This window comes from Pan troglodytes, chromosome 21 (genome assembly GCF_028858775.2).
Source record: "Pan troglodytes isolate AG18354 chromosome 21, NHGRI_mPanTro3-v2.0_pri, whole genome shotgun sequence".
Taxonomy (NCBI): Eukaryota; Metazoa; Chordata; class Mammalia; order Primates; family Hominidae; genus Pan; species Pan troglodytes.
Window position 1 is genome coordinate 44,251,499 of NC_072419.2, and position 19,921 is coordinate 44,271,419.

Sequence of the window (19,921 nt, forward strand, 5' to 3'; positions counted from 1 at the left end):
GGGAGGAAGGAATAGGAATCTGTGGACTATTTTCAGGAGTTCGGATTTTAACCTTCAGGAGTTTGGATTTAAACCTTCAGGTTTCATCTTTTTAAAACTGAGGTATACATATGGTAAAATGCACTATCTTAATGTACAGCTCAGTGAATTTTTGTGTTTGTATAGAACAATGTAACCACTTCCCGAAGTAAGATACAAAATAATTCCAACAACCTAGAAGGCTCCCTCATGTCCTTTTGCAATTGATTCCTATTTCACCTGCCTGGAGGTAACCACTTTTATGACTTCTATCACTACAGACATGTTTTGCCTGTTCCTGTCATTAAGAGGTTTAAAGCAAGGGGCGATATGGTCAACTTTATGCACTGAAAAGATCCCCCAGGAGCCTGTAATATGGGAGAAGGATCAGAACTGGGTGAGACTGACAGCAACATAAAGCGAAAGGGCGTACCCAGAGAGATGGGAAAACTGGGAGCACACACTATCACAGAACACACAGGAGAAGACACAGTCCAGCAGGATGGAAAGATGGACAGCAGGCAGGCAAGCAGGCAAGCAGGCAAAGGAGAAAGGATTACAGGAAAGCAAAGAACAACTCAATATCCAAGAGTCTGTCTTTTTTTTTGTGAAGAGAAATTCAAAGTCATGGGCTGACAGTGAACAAGGAGAAGGATAAACAGAGGGCTTGAGGAGAGAAATAAAAGTCTCAAATACTCCCTTTGGGGAAGCAGAGCATGCTGGGAAGACTTACAAAAGTGTGGCCCAAGGGTACTGAGGACTGAGCTGAGTTGGAGACCATAAATGTGTATAACTGTAAAATGTCGGCATTGGATGGAGGCTTAGAGATCATCTAGTCTGGTGGTCTTGTGGTCTTTCTTTTTTCTCTGCTTGCTGGGGGCTTTTGAAGAGATGATAAGAAAGTGCTTGTGCTGCTTCTGTCTACCCCCAATTCCATGAACACTCCCGAACTCGGTGGCTATAGATTGGCAGGCAAGTCGTGCCAGCGGACGTGAGCAAGGCCTGCTCAGTCCAGAAAGAGAGCTGGTGCCAAATTTCCCCATGGAGAGACTCTGATACGCTGGAGAGTCTGGTCTACTGACCTCCCTGGAACCCTATGAGGAAGGGCACTGTTCGTCACTGTGAGGCTTCGTTGGGGTGTATCTCATGCTCTCTGTGGCCCCAAGAAGCCAGAGAAGGGAAGAAGCTTGACTCTTCCCTATCTCAGGCTAGAAAAATGCCACGCGTGGCAGCCACAAAGCTTGGCTGGGGTCTAATGACATCCCATGTGCACTGGCTCATACACTGATGAACCAGAGGCTGCTTTGCCACCTCCCTGCCTGAGATACTGGTAGTTGGATCAAGAAGTAGGAAAGAAAGAGAACTGCTTAATGGGATCCAGCAGTTATGGGTAGAAAAAGCATTTGAGCACTCCTTGAGGTGGTGAATCTTAGATTAACAGAACCAGAAAAAGAGGCAGATAAGAATTTTAATAATAATAATAATAAAAAGACCAAGTTCAATTATGACACCAAAGATGTCTCTTAGAATTAAAAGCATAATTTTCCACACACAAAAAAGCTCCACTGATGAAATTTTTAAAAAGACAGTTAATTGCCGAAACCCAATTAGTGGCCTAGTAGATCAAGTGGACCTGTCTTACCCAAAGCAGGGATGCAGAGACGCAAACTGTGAGACTTGGAGGACAGATCTGGAAGAACCAGCATGTAAGGGGGAATTTGAAAGGAGAAACATTTCCCTTAGCTGCAAAAAGATTTATCTGGAGACCAAAAAGCCTTGAAGGATACACACCTGACCACATTCTGGTAAAATTCCTTCACTCTGAATATGAAGAGAAAAATCACATATGCTTTGAGGAGGAAATGACAAATAACAAATAAAAGAAAAAGAAACTGGCTTTGAACTCCTCATTGGCAACAATGGATGCTAGAAGACAGTGGAATAGCACCTACTTACTGCAAATAAAGGATTGTGGCCCCCAAATGCCACTGAAGATGTTCTTCTGTCAAGATGGAAGAACAACATGCAAGAGAGGGTATTACCCACATATCCCACCAGAAGAAGACACTTACACTGCTGAGGAATTTTTTTTCTTTTAGTATGGAGAATTTTCTTCAAATACAATGTTTAAATGGAAGCCTGGTATACAAAATGGACAAAATCAGAGGGTGTCTTGTAAAATCCAGGGCGAAGGCAATGGCCTAGGGCTCTCTCTCTTATTTCACTGTAGGAGTTTCAAGAAGATAACTTGGGGTCCGCCCCCGACAGGGTGGTGGTTCCTAAACTACATTCTCAGATTATATAACAAAAACCGTAATAGAGCTAATTAAATGGGAATACACAGTATGTCTAACATTGACCTCATCGCTTTCTGCCATATTCCCTTGGTGATTTATAGTCAAGCTAGAAACCCTAGAATCTCTGTTTTCTTTCACCCTCTCTTAATCCCAACATTCCCTACATTTCATCAATTCCACCCCTTTGACACCTTTCAAATCTGCTGATGATGATAACCAATGTGTTTCATATTGGGTCAACTCTCTCAGTTTCCTCTCTGGCCCTTTGGCTTGTTTCTTGCGCTCCTCGAATTCACATTTCACAATGACACTTAAGTAATCTTTCTAAAAGAAAAATCTGATCGCAATTCTCTAGGCTTAATTCTTAAACTGCTCTCCATCCTGCATGAAGGGCAGATACTTCTAGGTAGAAGCTATACCTAAGCATTACCATGGCATACAGGGCCCTTCACCATCAGGCTTCTGCCTGTCTTGCCAACCTCATTTTTCATTATTCTACCACTTTGATCTCTAACCTGCAATCATGTAAAATTTATAAAACTTGCAATTTTCTAAACAGGTGGTGCTAGTTCACATTTGTCTCCTTTTTCCTACCCCTGTACACACCTCTATGACAGTATTTGGCATGCTGTATTATTTGTGTATATGTCTGTTTTACCTAGTTTAGACTAGAGGCTCTGAGAGGGCAGGGCAATCCTATACCTAGAAGCTAGAAGAGCATCTGGCACATGGCAAGCCCTCAAAAACATCTGTACAGATTCTGCTTCCAAGTAGGATATAGTATGGTTTGGCAGGCTAATACTCCTGCCAATGACTAGAAAAAGCCAAATAAATTACAAAAATCATTTCTTAAAGCATCCAATACTTGTGGAAGCAACAAGGACTAGATGGACTAACAGACTGAGAATGTTCAGAGGGAATCAACAATCAATAGCTTGTGTGTGTGTGTGTGTGTGTGTGCGCGCCTTTGGTGTGTGCGCACGAGCCTTTGGTGCATTTGTTGATCCTGGACGTGGGCTTGGGATTAGGGTGTGGTTATCATTGGGGAAAGAGAAACCACAATGCTTTCAATGGTCACCTGGGGCTGGAGAGACAAAACTGCAATCTTGAGGGACCTCCAAATACCCAACTTCTGGAAGAAGGCTGCTGCTGAAGACAACCCAGTAGAGATTTTGGTATTCTTCAAAGCTGGGGTAACAAAACTGGAGATTTGATGGACTTGAAATACTTACTTGGTTGGGGTCTTCCTCAAGACATTTAGTCAATTTTGAAATGATGTGAAGTAGTGGTAGGCTAAATAACTAAGCTGAAAATCTCAGGGGCAGAAGTGAACCTCCTAAAGGCTTTCATGTCTAAGGAGACAAACAGCCTATTAGGCTTTCAACTGAAAGCCCTGGAGGACCATACTCTAATAAGGATGAACCAAAGTAAGTTTGGGGCTTACCAGGATTGCAACCCAGCAGTGACCCAGCTCAATCCCTGAAGTATGTCAGACTAGACTGAAGTATTTAATTAACAGAAGAAAGGGGCAAACCTTGATGGCAGAAGATATATGCAGCCACTATGATTCTTTTATATAATGTTTGGTATATAATAAGTTTTTTAAGCATGTGTGGAGGTAAATGCCCACAGCTAGTAATCAAGAGAAAAAACAGACATTAGAAGCAGACCTATGGATGGCCCAATTACTGAAGTTTAGTAGTCAAGAACTTTGAAATAACCAAGATTAATAAAGTCAAGAAACAGAGGAAAAGACCAAGTAAATGAAAGGATAAATAATTTTATCACAGAATTGGCTGAAATCTATAAAAAAAATCAAATGGATACTTTAGAACTGAGAACTACAGTATCTATAATTAAGAATTTAATATAAGATATTAACAGTAAATTGGACTTAGCAGGAGACAAGATTAATGATTTGGAAGATAGGTCAATAAAAAATATTCAAACTCAATTAGAAAAATGAATGGTAAACACAGATAAGAACATAAAAGACGTGGAATAAAAGACGTGAATAAATGAGTCTCAGAGGACAGCATAGAGCAGAAGCAATACTAAAATGTTCAAAACAAATGAAAGAGATCAACCCACAGATTTAAGAAACTCAGCAACCCAATTATTTGGCCAATACAAAGAAAAGAACACACAGACATCATAGTCAAACTGCTGAAAAACAAAGAAAAAGAGGAAAACCTTAAAAAGCAGTGAAGCAATAAAAATGACAGCTGACTTCTCAAAAGAAATGACAAAATCCAGGAGTCAATAGAATGCTATCTAAAGAAAATAACTCCCAACTTTGATTTTTTTTTTTTTAATCTATGGACTAGGGAACCAACTTTGAATTTTACAGCCTATAAAAACAACATCTTTCAATAAAAAGGTAAGGCTGGGCATGGGTGGCTCACACCTATAATCCCAGCACTTTGAGAGGCTGCGGTGGGTGGATCACTTGAGCCCAGGAGTTTGAAACCAACCTAAGCAACATGGCGAAACTCCATCGCTACAAAAAATACAAAAATTACCTAGGTGTGGTGGTGTGCACTTATAGTCCCAGCTGCTAGGGAGGCTCAGTTGGAAGGATCGATTGAGCCTGGGAGGTTGAGGCTGCAGTGAGCTGTGATTGTGCCACTGTACTCTAGCCTCGGTGACAGAGTGAGCAGGTCTAAAAAAAAAAAAAAAAAACAGGGTGAAATTCAGATATTTACAACAAACAAAACCTGAGGGAATTCATTGCTATCAGGGCAACACTAAAAGAAAAAACAATGTAAGAAAATAAACCTAGACAGAAGCATGGAACTATAAGAGGGAATGAAGAAAATGAAATAGGTAAATATAAAAAAATTAACTGTACAAAACAATAACTATTATGTCTTCTGTAGTTTGTGTATATATAAAACTAAAATGCAAGACAAGAATAATTCACAAAAGGTAGGGAGGGGGAAGGAGTTAAGTGTCTAAGAGTCTAGTAGTGTAATGAAGTGATAAAATAATCTGTATTAGACCATAACATGTCAAGATGTTAAATGCATGTTGAAATCTGTAGAGTAAGCTCTAAGATAATTGTAAAAGAATAGCTACCTAACAAGATTACAGGGCAGTAAAAAATGGGATACTATTTTTGATTAATCAAAAAAAGGGCAAAAATGCAAAAAAAAAAGAAATAAAACTAGTGAGCCAAATTGAAAGCAAAAAGTAAGATGGCAGACAGAAGTCTGAAGTACAACTAAAACAGCGATTACATTTGTGCAGAGTTTCTCAACAGCAGCACTATTGACATTTTGGGTGGGATAATTACTTGTTGGTGGAGGGCTGTCTTGTGCATTGCAGGGCATTTAGCAGCATCCTTGGCCTCTGTATCTTGGCCATCCATCTATCTGCTGCTAGTAGCACCAATCCAGGTGTAACAAACAAAAATGTCTCCAGACATTGCTAGATGTCCTGTCAAGGACAAAAATTGTCCCTGGATTTGGTACCACTGGTAGAGTCAGCATAATCCTAATCAAAATCCCAGTAGGATTTCTGCAGAAATATGATGAGTCTAAAACTGATAGAGAAATGCAAAGGACCCAAAATAGAAAAGACAATCTTCAAAAATAAGAATGCAGTTACAGAACTTACACTAACTGATTTCAAGGTTTACTATAAAGATACAATAATTAAAGGACAGTGTATACTTGGCATAAAGAAAAATGAACAGAACAGAGTTCAGAAATAGACCACACATAGAATAGAGAGTCCAGCTACACATCTGACAAATATGACAGTAAAATGAAGGGGTGAAAAGAATGGCCTTTTCAATTAAAGGTGCTATGTCACTTGGCTACTCATATGAAAAAAAAACATATATGTATCTTGATTCCATCACATCCTATTTAAATGTGAAATGTAAAACAATAAAGCTTTCCAAAGGAAACAGACAAGAACATCTCTGTGATCCTGGAGTAGGCAAAGATTTCTTAAATAGGACACAAAAAGAAAAAAACTGATAAATTGGACTACCTTAAAATTTAAGAACTTCTCTTCATCAGAAGACACTATTACAGAGTGAAAAGGCAATTCATAAAGTGACAGAAGATACTTGCTATATATCTGACAAAACACTCATATCTATAATATACAAAAGATTTTTAAAAAATCATTTAAAAAAGGAAAGACAACCTAACAGAAACATGAAAAAGGACCTGAATAGACATATCACAAAAAAGGATAGCCAAATAGCCAATAAACATATGACAAGACTTTAAATATCATTAGTCAGGAAAATGCAATTTAAAACCACAATGAAATATCATTACACATCCATGAGAAGAGCTAAATTTAAAAAAGGGAAAATACTAGGTGCTGGCAAGGATACAAAGCAACTAAAACTCTCATTCAATGCTGGTGGGCGTATAAATCAGTGCAGCTAGTACGGAAAACTCGTTGGCAGTATCTATTATTTCAAAGGTGAATATATATATGCTCTATGATCTAGCAATTCCATTCTTTGATATATACCCAATAGAAATGTATATATAAGCTTATCAAAAGATGTATTCTGGAATTTACTATACACAATCACCCTAAAATGAAAACTACCTCAATGCCTATCTGTAGTAGAATGGATAAATAAACTGTAGTACATTCTCTCTATGAAATACTATACAGATGAAGATTTACCACAATCAGAGATCTTCAAAAGACTGGGTTATAGGCTCCGAAATATATAAACCAGCTTTCTCTAAGGAAGACAGCATAACACACTGCTACTTTGGCATAACACATTGCTACTTTGACATGACTATAAAAGGCAATCATATAGCTTTATGGGATGGCCATGAAATCACAGTTGTGTGACAATATGTCAATTACAGAAAGAATTGTTTAGAGATTTAGAGCCTTAGGAATTCTACATTCTATTCCTATAAAATGCAACCCTGATTACTTAGAGTGGTGCTGCACCAAAGTTTGATATTTATAACCAACAGCAACAGGGGCATTCTGGTCCAGAAAGTTATACTGGGATGAGGCATTCAGAACAAACGGATTCTCTGGATGAGTAGACAAAACCACCCAGAGCTCAGAGTGACTGAATAAACATGAATAAACATAAGCATGAGCAAACAGTTCTTGACTGCTAATGGACACCTAATCCCTTTCTAGTTTAGTGGCCCTCCGTTGTGGTCCTGGAAAGTAGTTGGCAAGTAGGCACTGGAGAGGTGGGAGATGAGATCTGTGATTGGACAGCATGAATGAACTCACTGCCCCTGGCAAGCCTCTTCCCCTCCCCTCTACCTGCCTTGTAACAGGGGTGGGCTATAAGTAAGATCCCTGGGCCATGGTGTAAAGGTGGTGAAGACAAATGGAACAATCTGTACAGGAGACGGTGTTATACTTTACAGATACTTAGATCCCAAGGTACTTACTGTATCACACAATCAAGAAGTGAAAAAGGGAGGGAAAAAAGTGCAAAAGGAATTTGGAAACAGAATGAATACGAACAAGGAAGAGGGAGAAGGATCTGTGTTGAGCTGGGGTACTATACACTTTGGGCTATGTGAGAAGGCTGCTCAAGGTGCAAGGCCTGTCACAAGCAAAGGCCAGAAGGAAGAAAAGCCATAGCACCTAATAAAGGCAGAGATGAGACAGAGATGCCATTGTGGCAGGTGAGCCAGGCCTCACACATCCATTCAGATGAAATCATTTGGTCAGGGCCTTTGCACTTGCTGTTCTCTCCCCCATGTCCTCAGGGCTCGCTCCTTTACCACTTTCAGGGCTTTGCTCAAGCGAGGCCTGGTCTGATCACCCCTATTAACACTGCTACCCATGCTTACTCCTCATCTCCTTTCCTTGCCTTTAAAATTTTCTTCCTTAGCACTTCAAAACAGCTGTCAAACCAGATTATCTACCTGTTTGTTTACTGTTTCTCTCCTTTCACTAGAATACTAGAATCAGTGACTTTTGACTGGTTTCTTAATTGCTTTTGGCACACAGTAGGTATTCAATAAATGCTCGTTGAATTAGTGGTCATAATGCAAGATCTGGTTCTGTCATTTGTAGAGTGTTCATATCAGCTATTCTGAATCGGATTCTAGATAAAACCTGCCATGCTCTTCTTCTCTTGGGGTGAGTTTTTCCTACAGGTAGTTGATCTCGTCTACACTGGGAGGGTCCTACTAGATTCATTCTGATGGGGTAATCATAGTTCTAGATTTGATTGTACTCCAGCCCACTTTTAGGCTATTTCCAGAACTGGGACAGAGGGAACATGTATATTTTCTCTCTATACATGCTTTCCCTTCTGAAGAACAAGTCGTAAGATGAAATAGGTACTTGTTCAATAATCCATCTGGTTGCAGTGTTCAGAGTACACTGGAGGACTGATCTGGGTTCTAGCCCTGGCTCTTACAGTACCTGGCTGTGTGATTTCCATGAATTTTATCTTCTTCAATATAAAATAAACTTATGGATAAGAAAATCTCCAAAATTTCCACCTTTGAATAACTAGCCTATGGAAAGAACGACTGGGTTTAGAGCCCAGAGATAGGAGTTCAGATGTAAGAATCGCCAATACAAGTTCTTGAATAGGAGGAAAGCATTTTTCTTTTGTTGTTGAAAAAACCCCCATCATACATCAGGCAATGTGCTAGGTATTTATTGTATTCCTCATCCACAAGCTGAGCAGCACAAGGCTCAGAGAGGTTCAGTGATGTCCACACAGCAAGCAGGTGTCAGACTTGGGATTAATCTCAAGCCTGCCTGAATCCAAAGGCTGTATGTACTCTTTCCACTATACCAGAGGTTCCCAACCTGGCTGTTTATCAGAATCAAGGAGGAACAATTTAACTACAGATTTCTGGGCTCCACATCAGATCTACGGAATCAGAATCAATGTGGTGGGGGAGAAGATATGCTTGGGAATCTACAATTTTAAAACTTTGCAAGGTCAGTCCCATGGCCAGTGAGGTGTGGGAACCTTGCACTGTATATATTCTCTATGTGCTTTCCCTTCTGAAGAACAAGTCGTATGATGAAATAGGTTCTTGTTCAATAATCCATCTGGTTGCAGTGTTCAGAGTACACTGGAGGACTACTATCTTGGGTTAAAATGATGAGTTTATTTCTCTTCCCAGCTGAATGGTATAGTGTTACAGCTTTACTTGTGGTTTCCCCAGCATCTGCTGGTGTCTGCCAAGCAGTTCCCACTCACTGTTTGTTTAATAAATAAGTAAAAGAAGCTGGATAAACATTAACCCTTCAGCATATTCTGAAGTTTTGTTGATTGCTACTCATTTTTCCCTCTATCTAGAAATGTTTCCTTAGCATATACTATTTGCCCATACAGTGTGCTAAATTCTTGACAAGGGAAGAGAGATACAATGTTAACCAGAGAGGCTAACACTGTAAGGGAAGTGTACTGCAGAACAGGAAGAATATGCGGAGGAGGGGAATCAAGGAGACTTCCCATACATATTTCCGGAAATTACTCTAGGCTCACATAATGCTTAGTTTACAGCTGTCCCTTATAGAAAACATGTGAAGCTGTGCCTTGTATTACACTAATACTATGTGCCTGTTCCCTCCACTAGACAGGACCTTTTTTGCTAGACAGTACATTTCTAAAAAAGGGATTCTTAACTTAGAAGAGGGTGTACATAGAATATATATACAAATGACCTCCTGCCCTCCCCCAATTTATGACCTGGCACTGGAAACTGGGTAAGTTCTTCAGGTAACTAAAGTATGTTTGCATATTCTACTTATTTATAAATATTAATATAAACAAAAATTCTGTTCACACACACACATGAATACAAATAGAAAACTTAAGCTTCTCGGGAGATGGAGTAGGCATACATTTCCCTATTCTTTTTGTTAAGTATAACTAAAACCCCTGGACACTATATATAAAGCAAATACAAGAAGAAAGCAGACTGGTTAGGGACCCCAGGACCTGGGGAGTGACACAGTGCTGAGTTCCCTGGGTTTTCTTTCTGCCTCATAGACCCAAGCCCTGGAGCTGAAGAAGCTGGCAACCTGGAAGCACCAATGGGCACAGACACAAAAACCCCAACAAAAACCTGCTCTCTCTGGCCAAAGGAGTAGGGGAATGGGCACCCTCGCAAGACAAAAAACTTTTGGACAACAAACGCTCTACTCCAGCCAAACACTACAGAAAATAAGGCGGCCTCCACCCACGGTGGCAAAGGCTGATTGGAGAGCCTAGACTCCCACTCTCATAAGTCTGTAATGAGGCACCCTCAACACTCCTGCAGGGATGGTGTGAAGGAAGACAAAGTAGGAGCAGGCATTCCATCCCCACCAGCCCCAGTGTCAGTGGAGACCACACGGGGAGCCTAAACTTCCACTCCTACTTGGCAGTAATGAGGTAGCATCACAGGACACCTAGTCAGGACTTTCACCACTGCCCAGTGGTAATGATGCCACCTCCACTCCAATGTCAGTGGAGACCAAGTGGGGAGTTGGGACTGCCACACCCACCCAGCAGTACACCTCCACTCAGCAGTAGTGGGGAGACCTTTTTCTTGGGTGTCAATGGAGGCTGAGTGAGGAACTTGGACTTCTACCTCCACCTGGCAGTGATGAGGTACGGACCCCCTTCTCCTACCAGGAATGGTGTCAGAGATTGTTTAGTCTAAACATTAGACTAAACAACCTAAACAGACAAAACAGCCTCAACAGATGTCTCAGAACATTATACAGAAATGTCCGAATCTCAATATAAAAATCACTCATACCAGGAACCAGGAGGAACTCAGACTGAATGAAAAAAGACAATCGGTATGCCGTGGTGGCTCACACCTGTAACCCGAGCACTTTGGAAGGCTGTGGCTGGTAGATCACCTGAGGTCAGGAGTTCAAGACCAGCCTGGCCAACATGGTGAAACCCTATCTCTACTAAAAATATAGAAATTAGCCAGGTATGGTGGCGCGTGCCTGTAATCCCAGCTACTTGGGAGGCTGAGGCAGGAGAATCACTTGAACCCGGAAGGTGGAGGTTGCAGTGAGCAGAGACTGTGGCATGGCACTCCAGCCTGGGCAACAAGAGCGACACTCCATCTCAAAAAAAAAAGAAAAAGAAAAAAAGACAATCAACACATGTCAACACCAAGATGACAAAGAGACAAAGATGTCAGAATTATCTAATGAAGACATTAAAACAGCACGATTAAAATGTATCGATAAGCAATTATGAATATACTTCAAACAAATGAAGGAATAGAAAGCCTCAAAAAAGAAAAAGAAGATATAAAGAAACAAGTGAAAATTTTAGAACTGAAAATTTCAGTAACAAAGAAAAACTTCAGTGGATGGGCTCAACAGCAGAATGGAGGGAAGAAAAAAATCTGTGAGCTGGAAGATGGAACAATAGAAATTACCCAATCTGAACAATAGAGAAAAAACTACTGAAAAATATATAAACAGAGCTTCAGGGAACCTGTGGGACCAAGAGGGCAGGCTGAAAAAGTACTCAAAAGAAATAATGGCTGAAAACGCCACAAAGTTGGCAAAGACATAAATCTATATATCAAGAAGCTGAGTGAACCCCAAAGAAATTTATCCCAAGACTCTTCATAATTTAATTTCTGAAAACTAACAACAAAAAATATTGAAAGCATCCAGAGAAAAATTATACCTTGTCTACAAGGAAGAAACAATTTTTTTTTTTGAGACAGAGTATCATTCTGTCACCCAGGCTGGAGTGCAATGGTGCCAAATCCACTCACAGCAACCTCCGCCTGCCAGGTTCAAATGATTCTCCTGCCTCAGCCTCTCAAGTACCTGGGATTACAGGTGGGCACCAGCACTCCCGGCTAATTTTTGTAGTTTTAGTAGAGGTAGGTTTCACCATGTTGGCCAGGCTGGTCTCAAACTCCTGGCCTCAAGTGATCCACCCACCTTAGCCTCCCAAAATGCTGGGATTACAGTGTGGCCACCATGCCCAGAGGGGAGAAAACAATTCTAATGACAATCTCATCAGAAACCATGTAGGCCAGAAAGAAGTTACACAATAATTTTCAGGTGCTGAAACAAACAAACAGTCAACGCAGAACCATATACCCAGCAAAAAACGTGCATCAGGAATGAAGTGGAAATCAAGACTTCTGAGAAGAAGGAAAACAAAGAGAATTTGTCACCAGCTGACTTACTGTAAAAGAATGGCTAAAGAAAGCTCTCTAAACAGAAAGAAAATGATAAGAAATCCTGGAACATTAAGGGGGAAGAAAGAACATGGCATACAAAAATATGTGTAAATGCAACGGGCTTTCCTTATCCTCTTGAGTTTTCAAAACCATGTTTGACAGTTGAAGCAAAAATTGTAATGCCATCTGACATGGTTCTAAATGTATGTAGAGAAAATGTTTAAGACATTTATATGATAAATGGGCAGAGTAAAGAGACATAAAAGGAAATAAAGTTTCTATACTTTGCTAGGTAAAGGTAAGTTATGTACACACAATGTAATACCTAGAGGGACCACTAAAAGGGCTACATATAAAGAGATATACTCAGAAACATCATAGATAAATCACATGGAATTCTAAAAAACATTCAAGTAACCCACAGGAAGGCTACAAAAAGAAAGCAGATAAATGAAAAAGAGAATAAACAGAAAGAAACAAAATATAGTCATCTCTCGGTATTCACCAGGGACTGGTTCCAAGACTTCCATGGATACCAAAATCAGAGGATGTTGAAGTCCCTTATAGAAAATAGTGTAGTATTTGCATATAACCCATGCATATCCTCCCATATATTTTATATCAACTCTAGATTATTACAACACCTAACACAATGTAAATGTTATGTAAACAGTTGTTACACTATATTGTTTTAAAATCTGTATTATTTTTATTGTTGTATTGTTATCTTTTACTTTTTATTTTTTTCAAATACAGTTGACCCTTGAACAATGTGGGGGTTAGGAGTGCCAACCCCCTCGAGCAGTCAAAAAATCTCTATAAATTTTGACTCCCCAAAAACTTAACTATTGACAGCCTATTGTTGACTGGAAACCTTACTGATAACATAAACAGTTGTTTAACATAAATTTTTTATGCTCTATGTATTATATGCTGTGTTCTTACAATAAAACAAGCTACAGAAAAGAAAATGTTATTAAGAAAATCACAGGCTGGGCCCAATGGCTCACGCCTGCATCCCAGCACTTTGGGAGGCTGAGGTGGGTGGATCACCTGAGGTCAGGAGTTCAAGACCAGGCTGGCCAACATGGTGAAACCCCATCTCTACAAAAATACAAAAATTAGCCAGGCATGATGGCAGGTGCCTGTAATCCCAGCTACTCAGGAGGCTGAGGTGGGAGAATCACTTGAACCCGGGAGGCGGAGGTTGCAGTGAGCCAAGATCGCACCATTGAACTCTAGCCTGGGTGACAGAGCGAGGCTCCATCTCAAAAAAAAAGAAAGAAAGAAAAGAAAATCACAATTACTATTCATTAAGTGGAAGTAGATCATTACACAGGTCTGTCTTCATCTTTGTCTTCACCTTGAGTAGGCTGAGGAGGAGGTGGGTTGGCAGAAGGGAAAGAAAATCTGCATATAAATAGATGGCCGCAGTTCAAATCTGTGTTGTTCAAGGGTCTACTGTATTTTCAATCCACAGTTGACTGAATCTACAGAGACGGAACCCATGAATATAGAGGGTCAACTATAATTGTATTAAGCATAAAAGGTCTAAATACATCAATTAAAAGATTGAGACTGGCGGAGTGGATTTAAAAACATGATCTAACTACACGCTGTCTATAAGAAACTCACTATGCAGAATTATAGAGGCTGATTGAAAATCAAAGGATGGAAAAAGATATTATCATGTAAGCATTAATCAAAGGAAAGTAGAAGTAGCTATATTAGCACCAGATAAAGTAGACTTCAGAGCAAAAGAAAAAAAATTACCAGAGACAGAGTACAATGAATAACAGGTATATCTACTAAGAACATACTGCAATCTTAAAATGTATATGCTGTAAAATGTGTGAAACAAAAATGGATAAAACTAAAAGGAGAAACAAATTCACAATAGATGGTGGTGACTTCAATATTCCTCTCTCAACAATGGATAGGATAACTAGACCAAAAATCCACAAGGATATAGAAAAACCACCACCATCAACCAACAGGACCTATGACATTTATAGAACACTCCATCCTACAATAGCAGACTACACATTCTTTTGTTGTTGTTATTTGTTTTTTCAGACAGGATCTCACTCTATTGCTCAGGCTGCAGTGCAGTGGCTCGATGATGGCTCACTGCAGCCTCAATTTCCTGAGCTCAAGCAATCCTCCCACCTCAGCGTTCTGAGTGGCTGGGACTCCAGGTGCATGCCACTATGCCCAGCTAATTTTCGTATTTTTTAAAGACCGAGTTTCGCCATGTTGCCCAGGCTGTTCTTGAACTCCTAGGCTCAAGTGATCCTCCTGCCTTGACCTCCCAAAGTGTTAAGATTACAGGCATGAGCTACAGTGCCTGGCCCACATTCTTTTCAAGTGCTCATAGAACATAAGACAGATGATTATCCTGCCATAAAACAAACCTCAACAAATTTAAAAGAACTGAAATCATACAGAGTGACATTCCCCAGCCACAATGAAATCAAGCTTGAAATCACTAACACAGAGATAACAGGAAAATCTCCAAATACTTGGAAACTAAACAACATGTTTCTAAATAATCCACGGAACAGAGAGGAAACCTTAAGGGAAATTAGAAAAAAAATAGGGAAATGAATGAAAATGAAAATATGACACACCAAAATCTGTGGATACAGCTATAGCCATGCTGAGATGTAAATTAATAGTACTAAGTCATATATTAGAAAAGGGGAAAAGTCTCAAACGAAAAAGGTAAACTCCTACCACAAGAACCTAGACAAAGTAGAGCAAAATAAAGCAAGCAGAAGAAATAATAAGGAGCAGAAATTGACAAAACTGAAAACAGAAAACACAGAAAGTCAATGAAATAAATAACTGGTTCTTTGAAAAGGTCAATAAAATTGACAAACTTCTAGCAAGATTGACAAGGGAGTGAGTGAGCAAGAGAGAGAGAGAGAAAGAGAGAGGAGAGAGAAGAGACGAGACACTGATACTGGAAATTTCCAATATCAGTAATGAAACGGGACAGTACTACAGACCCTGCAGACATCAAAGGGTAATATGGGAATGCTATGGTTTGAATATCTGTCCCTTCCAAAACTCATGTTGAAATTTAATTCCCAATGTATTGAGAAGTGGAGTCTTTATAAGCCCTCATAAATGGATTAATGGGTTATCATGGGAACTGGTGGCTTTATAAGAGCAAAACAGACCTCAGCTAGCACACTCAGCCCCCTGGCCCTGTGATATCCTGCACTGCCTTGGGACTCTGCAGAGTCCCCATCAGCAAGAAAGTTTTTTACCCAATGTGGCCCCGTGACCTTGGATTTCTCAGCCTCCATAACTGTAAGAAATACATCCTTTTTCTTTATAAATTACCCAGTTTCAGGTATTCTGTTATAAGCAACAGAAAACAAAGACAGGGAATACCACAAATAGCTTTACCCATATAAATATGACAACTTTGATGAAGTGGTTAATTCCTCAAAAAACACAACCACAATATGAAAGAGATTATTTTAACAGCTTTATAACTTTTAAATAAACTGAATTTGTCACTTAAAAACTCCAGAAAAAAAAGGAAGAAGGGAAGGAAGGGAGGGAGGGAGGAGGGAGGAAGGAGGAGGGAGGGAGGGAGGGAAGCAGGGAGTGGAGGGAATCTCCAAACCAAGATGGTTTCATTGGAGAATTCCGCCAAACATTTAATGAAGAATTAACACCAATTCTGCACATACTCTTCTAGAAAAAGAAGAAACACTTTCCAATCCATTTTATAAAGCCAGTATTATCCTGATACCAAACTAAAGGCAATACAAAAATTTAAAAAATCTATAGACCAATTTCTCTCATGAGTATAGATGCAAAAATCCTAAAGAAAATATTAGGAAATTCAGCAGTATGTAAAACACACACACACACACACACACACACACACCCCCCATGATAAAGTGGGGCATATTTCAGAGATGCAAGACTGGCTCAATATTTGAAAATCAATTAGAGTTGTTAATACTAACAAGCTATTAACAAGCTTAAGAAGAAAAATCACATAATCATATCATCCTCACCTTTCAGACCTCTATATGTTGAAGAATCCTAGGACTCAGTCTCTTTTTACACCTTATTCCATTATGACTCTCACATTTTTATCTCTAACCCAGATAGCTCTTCCTTGAATTCCTGACCCATAAACCCAACTGCCCCTTAGACATCTATACTCAGGCATTTCCAAATGGACATGTCCAAATACAAATGCTCGCTCTTACTCTCCAAACCCACTCTTTTCTGTAATTCAGTAAATGGAAGCGCTATTCTTATAGTTGCTTAGGCCAAAACCCTTGGAGCTATCTCAACTCTCATATGTCTTTCACACCCCATATCCAATCTATCAGCGGATCCTGTTACCTCTTCCTCTAAAATATCCCCAGAACTGTCCCTTTCTTACCACTTCCACAGATACCACCCTGGTTTGAGTTATCCTTTCACCTGGGTTACTACAACAGCTGCCAAACTGGTCCTTCCTGCTTCTACCTTTGCACTCTTACTGTCTTATTTTCTACCTAACAGCCACAATGCTCCTTCTTCGTGCAAAACTGCCCAGTGGACTTCATTTCATTCAGAGTAACATCTAAAGTCTATACTATTGCCTACAAGTCACCATGTGATGCAGTCCCTTCGTACTTTTCTGAACTAATTTCCAGCCACCCTTCTAGTTCATATCACTCCAGCTTTATTGTCCTCTCTGTTGTTGCTCCAAAATGCCAACAATGGTATAAACTTGGTTTTCCCTCTTCCTGGAACAATGGCATATGGCTTGTCTCTCAAATGACATCTTATCAATGAGGCCTTCTCTGAGAAGCATAAGTAAAAGACTACCCACCTACACGTATACATTCCTTATCCTCCTTAACTCCTTGATTTTTATTGAAGTTACTTACCACTTTCTGACTTATTCTAAACTTGCATGTTTGTTTCTCTATCTTTCTCAGTAGAAAGTAAGTTCCTGAGAACGTGGATTTTGTCTGTTAGCTTAGAAGAGTGCTTTGGACATAGGTGCTGAAAAATTATTTTCCGAATGAATGAATAAACTATTGGTTCAGGAGTCAAGAATTTGGGATCAGACATAAGATAACCCTAATTTGACTCCTGGCTCTGCTATTTCCTAACTATGTCCAAGTACATAGGGTACTTAACCATGCTTTACATTTTCTCGTCTATCAAATAGTGATTGTAATAATTTCAACTCCTAAGACTGATGTAAGAATTAAATTAAAAAAGTATGTAATGTGCTTAATAGACAGTGATTTGGTATAAAAGTGCTCAGCATATGACAGTGTTATTAATATGGAAAGATGATCTAGATTTCGACACAAAAGCCCTCAGTTATGACTAGATACTCACTGTATGATTTTAGGTTACTCACCTCTTTTACACTAACTCACTTGATAAATCAGGAACTGGGGCCGAAAAGATGGCTAAGTTGCAGCCCCTTCCCTCAAGTCTTAGTAATGTGATCTTGGGTAGGTCACTTAACCTCTCTGAGCCTGTTTCCTACGCTGTCCAAAGGGGGATAATATAATACCTCACAGCTTTGTTGTGAGGATTAAATGAGTTACTGTGTGGGAATTGTGTCTAGCACATAGTAACCTCTCACTGTGTTAGCTATGATTATGATTCTAGTCTGGAGGAGGGGTAAAAGCATGTAAGCAAAGAACTGCAATACAGTGCAATAAGAGCAAAAGCAGGCATCAGCTAGAAGAACGTCTCCTAAACTAGAGTCTGCCCACAACTAGGAAGTTATACCACGATCAGGAAATTTTAAAACCCTCTTATGTCTATAACTTAACTCCCTACCATCACCCCCGTGGCAGTAAGAAAAACAAAATTTCTCTGCTGCTTTGATAACTGGGATTTAAAACTTAAAAAAAAAATAGGGTCAAGGTTTAGAGTCTCAGATAGTGTTTTGTTTTGTTTCAGAGAAGAGTCTCGCTCCATCGCCCAGGCTGGAGTGCAGTGGCACGATCATAGCTCACTGTAACCTCTAACTCCTGGGCTCAAGGTATCCTCTCGCGTAGCTGAACTGCAGGTGAGCGTCACCATGCCTGGCTAGTTTTCGCTGTTACCCAGGCTGGTCTTGAACTCCAGTCCTCAAGCTATCCTCTCGCCTCGGCCTCCCAAAGGGTTGGGATTACAAGCAAGAGCCGTTGCGCCAGGCCTCAAATAGTGTGTCTCAACACGAGGTCAACAGACACATTGGGAAGGCTAAGTTAGTTCCCTCCACCTTTTCCCTAAAGTTAACACCTCACTTAAGTTCGAAAAAGTCAACTGGACCCGCAGAAGGCAAAAGCAGCATGTAATAATACCCTGAGTGAGAACCCACTTAAGAGCCGAGAGCCCAAATGTGTGTTTCATGACGGCGCTGTTACAGACTAAAAGGTCAAAATAGGACATTAAAGGGTGCTCCGGGAGGCTGAGTAGGAGCTCACCAGGTGAGAAAGGGGATGTCACTTTCGGAGAGAGAACGAGCGCCAGGGCGTGGAGGCGTGAAAAGGGCACGTGGGTGGCCTGGAAGAACCAAAACTAAGTGTTTTGGGGGACAGCCAGAGAGCCGAACACATATGGAGGAAAGATGCGGCCTGGGGCCCTCCAGATTAGAAAGGAAATCCCCCTCCCATACCCAGATCATGATCTCTCAGCCTCAATGTCCCCTCAGGATACCCCTCTACAGGGTCCCAGCTGCTGGGCTCCCTCTGGTTCCCGCCACTCTTCCCTTACCTCGTCTTCCAGCCTTTCTCTCACTCTCCCGCCTCCTCTGCCTCGCCGGAAGTGACGCGCTAAGTAGCGCGCCGTATCGCGCCAGAAAGGTTCCGAGGGAGCGGGAAAAAGGGTTCCGGCGAGATCCACTGCGCCGGTGTGCAGGCTCGAGCGGTCAAAGCTCTTTCCGGGGGCCCGGGGAACTACTCTCCTTGCCTCGCTCTGTCTCCTTCGAAGTCCTCTGCGCGAGGTTCAGAGCGGCCGCCGCCTCCAAAGGGACGGTTTTCTAGAGCTCCGACGCCTCTCGGTGCCCCTCTGCTCCGGCCCTTGCCCTTTGACCTCGCTCTCGCGGCAGGGTGAGAGGTCGGGTGGCCATCTTGTGGCGGCGGCGCGGGCGGCTGTTACTGCGGAGACCCATCCCCTCCCCCTCCTCGCACCCCTGGCAGTCTGTCAGTCGGTAAAAAGTCCCGCAGCCTGTCAGGTGAGGCCCCGGCCTCGTGCCGTCGCTCTTCCCGCCGCACTGGGCGGCCCAGGCCGCTCCCTGCCGGGCCTCACTGCCGCCACCATGTCCTCCTTCTCTGAGTCGGCGCTGGAGAAGAAGCTCTCGGAGCTGAGCAACTCTCAGCAGAGCGTGCAGACCCTGTCCCTTTGGCTCATCCACCACCGCAAGCACGCGGGACCCATCGTCTCCGTGTGGCACCGCGAGCTCCGCAAAGGTAAACACCAACTCCCCAC

The 19,921-nt window shown here is 41.2% G+C and overlaps 2 protein-coding genes across 15 annotated transcripts in view; one reads left to right on the plus strand and one right to left on the minus strand.

Annotated features, from left to right (window-relative positions):
* Positions 1 to 19,309, minus strand: part of TTI1 (TELO2 interacting protein 1) — a 49,795-nt gene extending 30,486 nt beyond the window's left edge. For 5 of the 8 annotated variants that reach the window (XR_010154219.1, XR_001712220.4, XM_514634.8 and 2 more), the window contains exon 1: positions 19,208 to 19,309. The gene's annotated coding sequence lies outside the window, so the exon portion shown is untranslated. Of the gene's footprint in view, positions 1 to 4,837; positions 4,978 to 19,207 lie in introns of all 8 variants that reach the window. The other 3 variants (XM_009437184.5, XM_063802935.1, XM_063802934.1) reach the window with 1 other exon arrangement.
* A 3-nt stretch (positions 19,310 to 19,312) lies between these two features.
* RPRD1B (regulation of nuclear pre-mRNA domain containing 1B) overlaps positions 19,313 to 19,921 on the plus strand; it is a 58,855-nt gene continuing 58,246 nt past the window's right edge. For 6 of the 7 annotated variants that reach the window (XR_010154015.1, XR_010154016.1, XR_001712007.4 and 3 more), the window contains exon 1: positions 19,752 to 19,902. Coding sequence is in view for 4 of the 7 variants with exons in the window: in XM_063802479.1 (XP_063658549.1) it covers positions 19,752 to 19,902 (151 nt within the window). In the remaining 3 variants the exon portion in view is untranslated. Of the gene's footprint in view, positions 19,903 to 19,921 lie in introns of all 7 variants that reach the window. The other variant, NM_001242592.3, reaches the window with a different exon arrangement.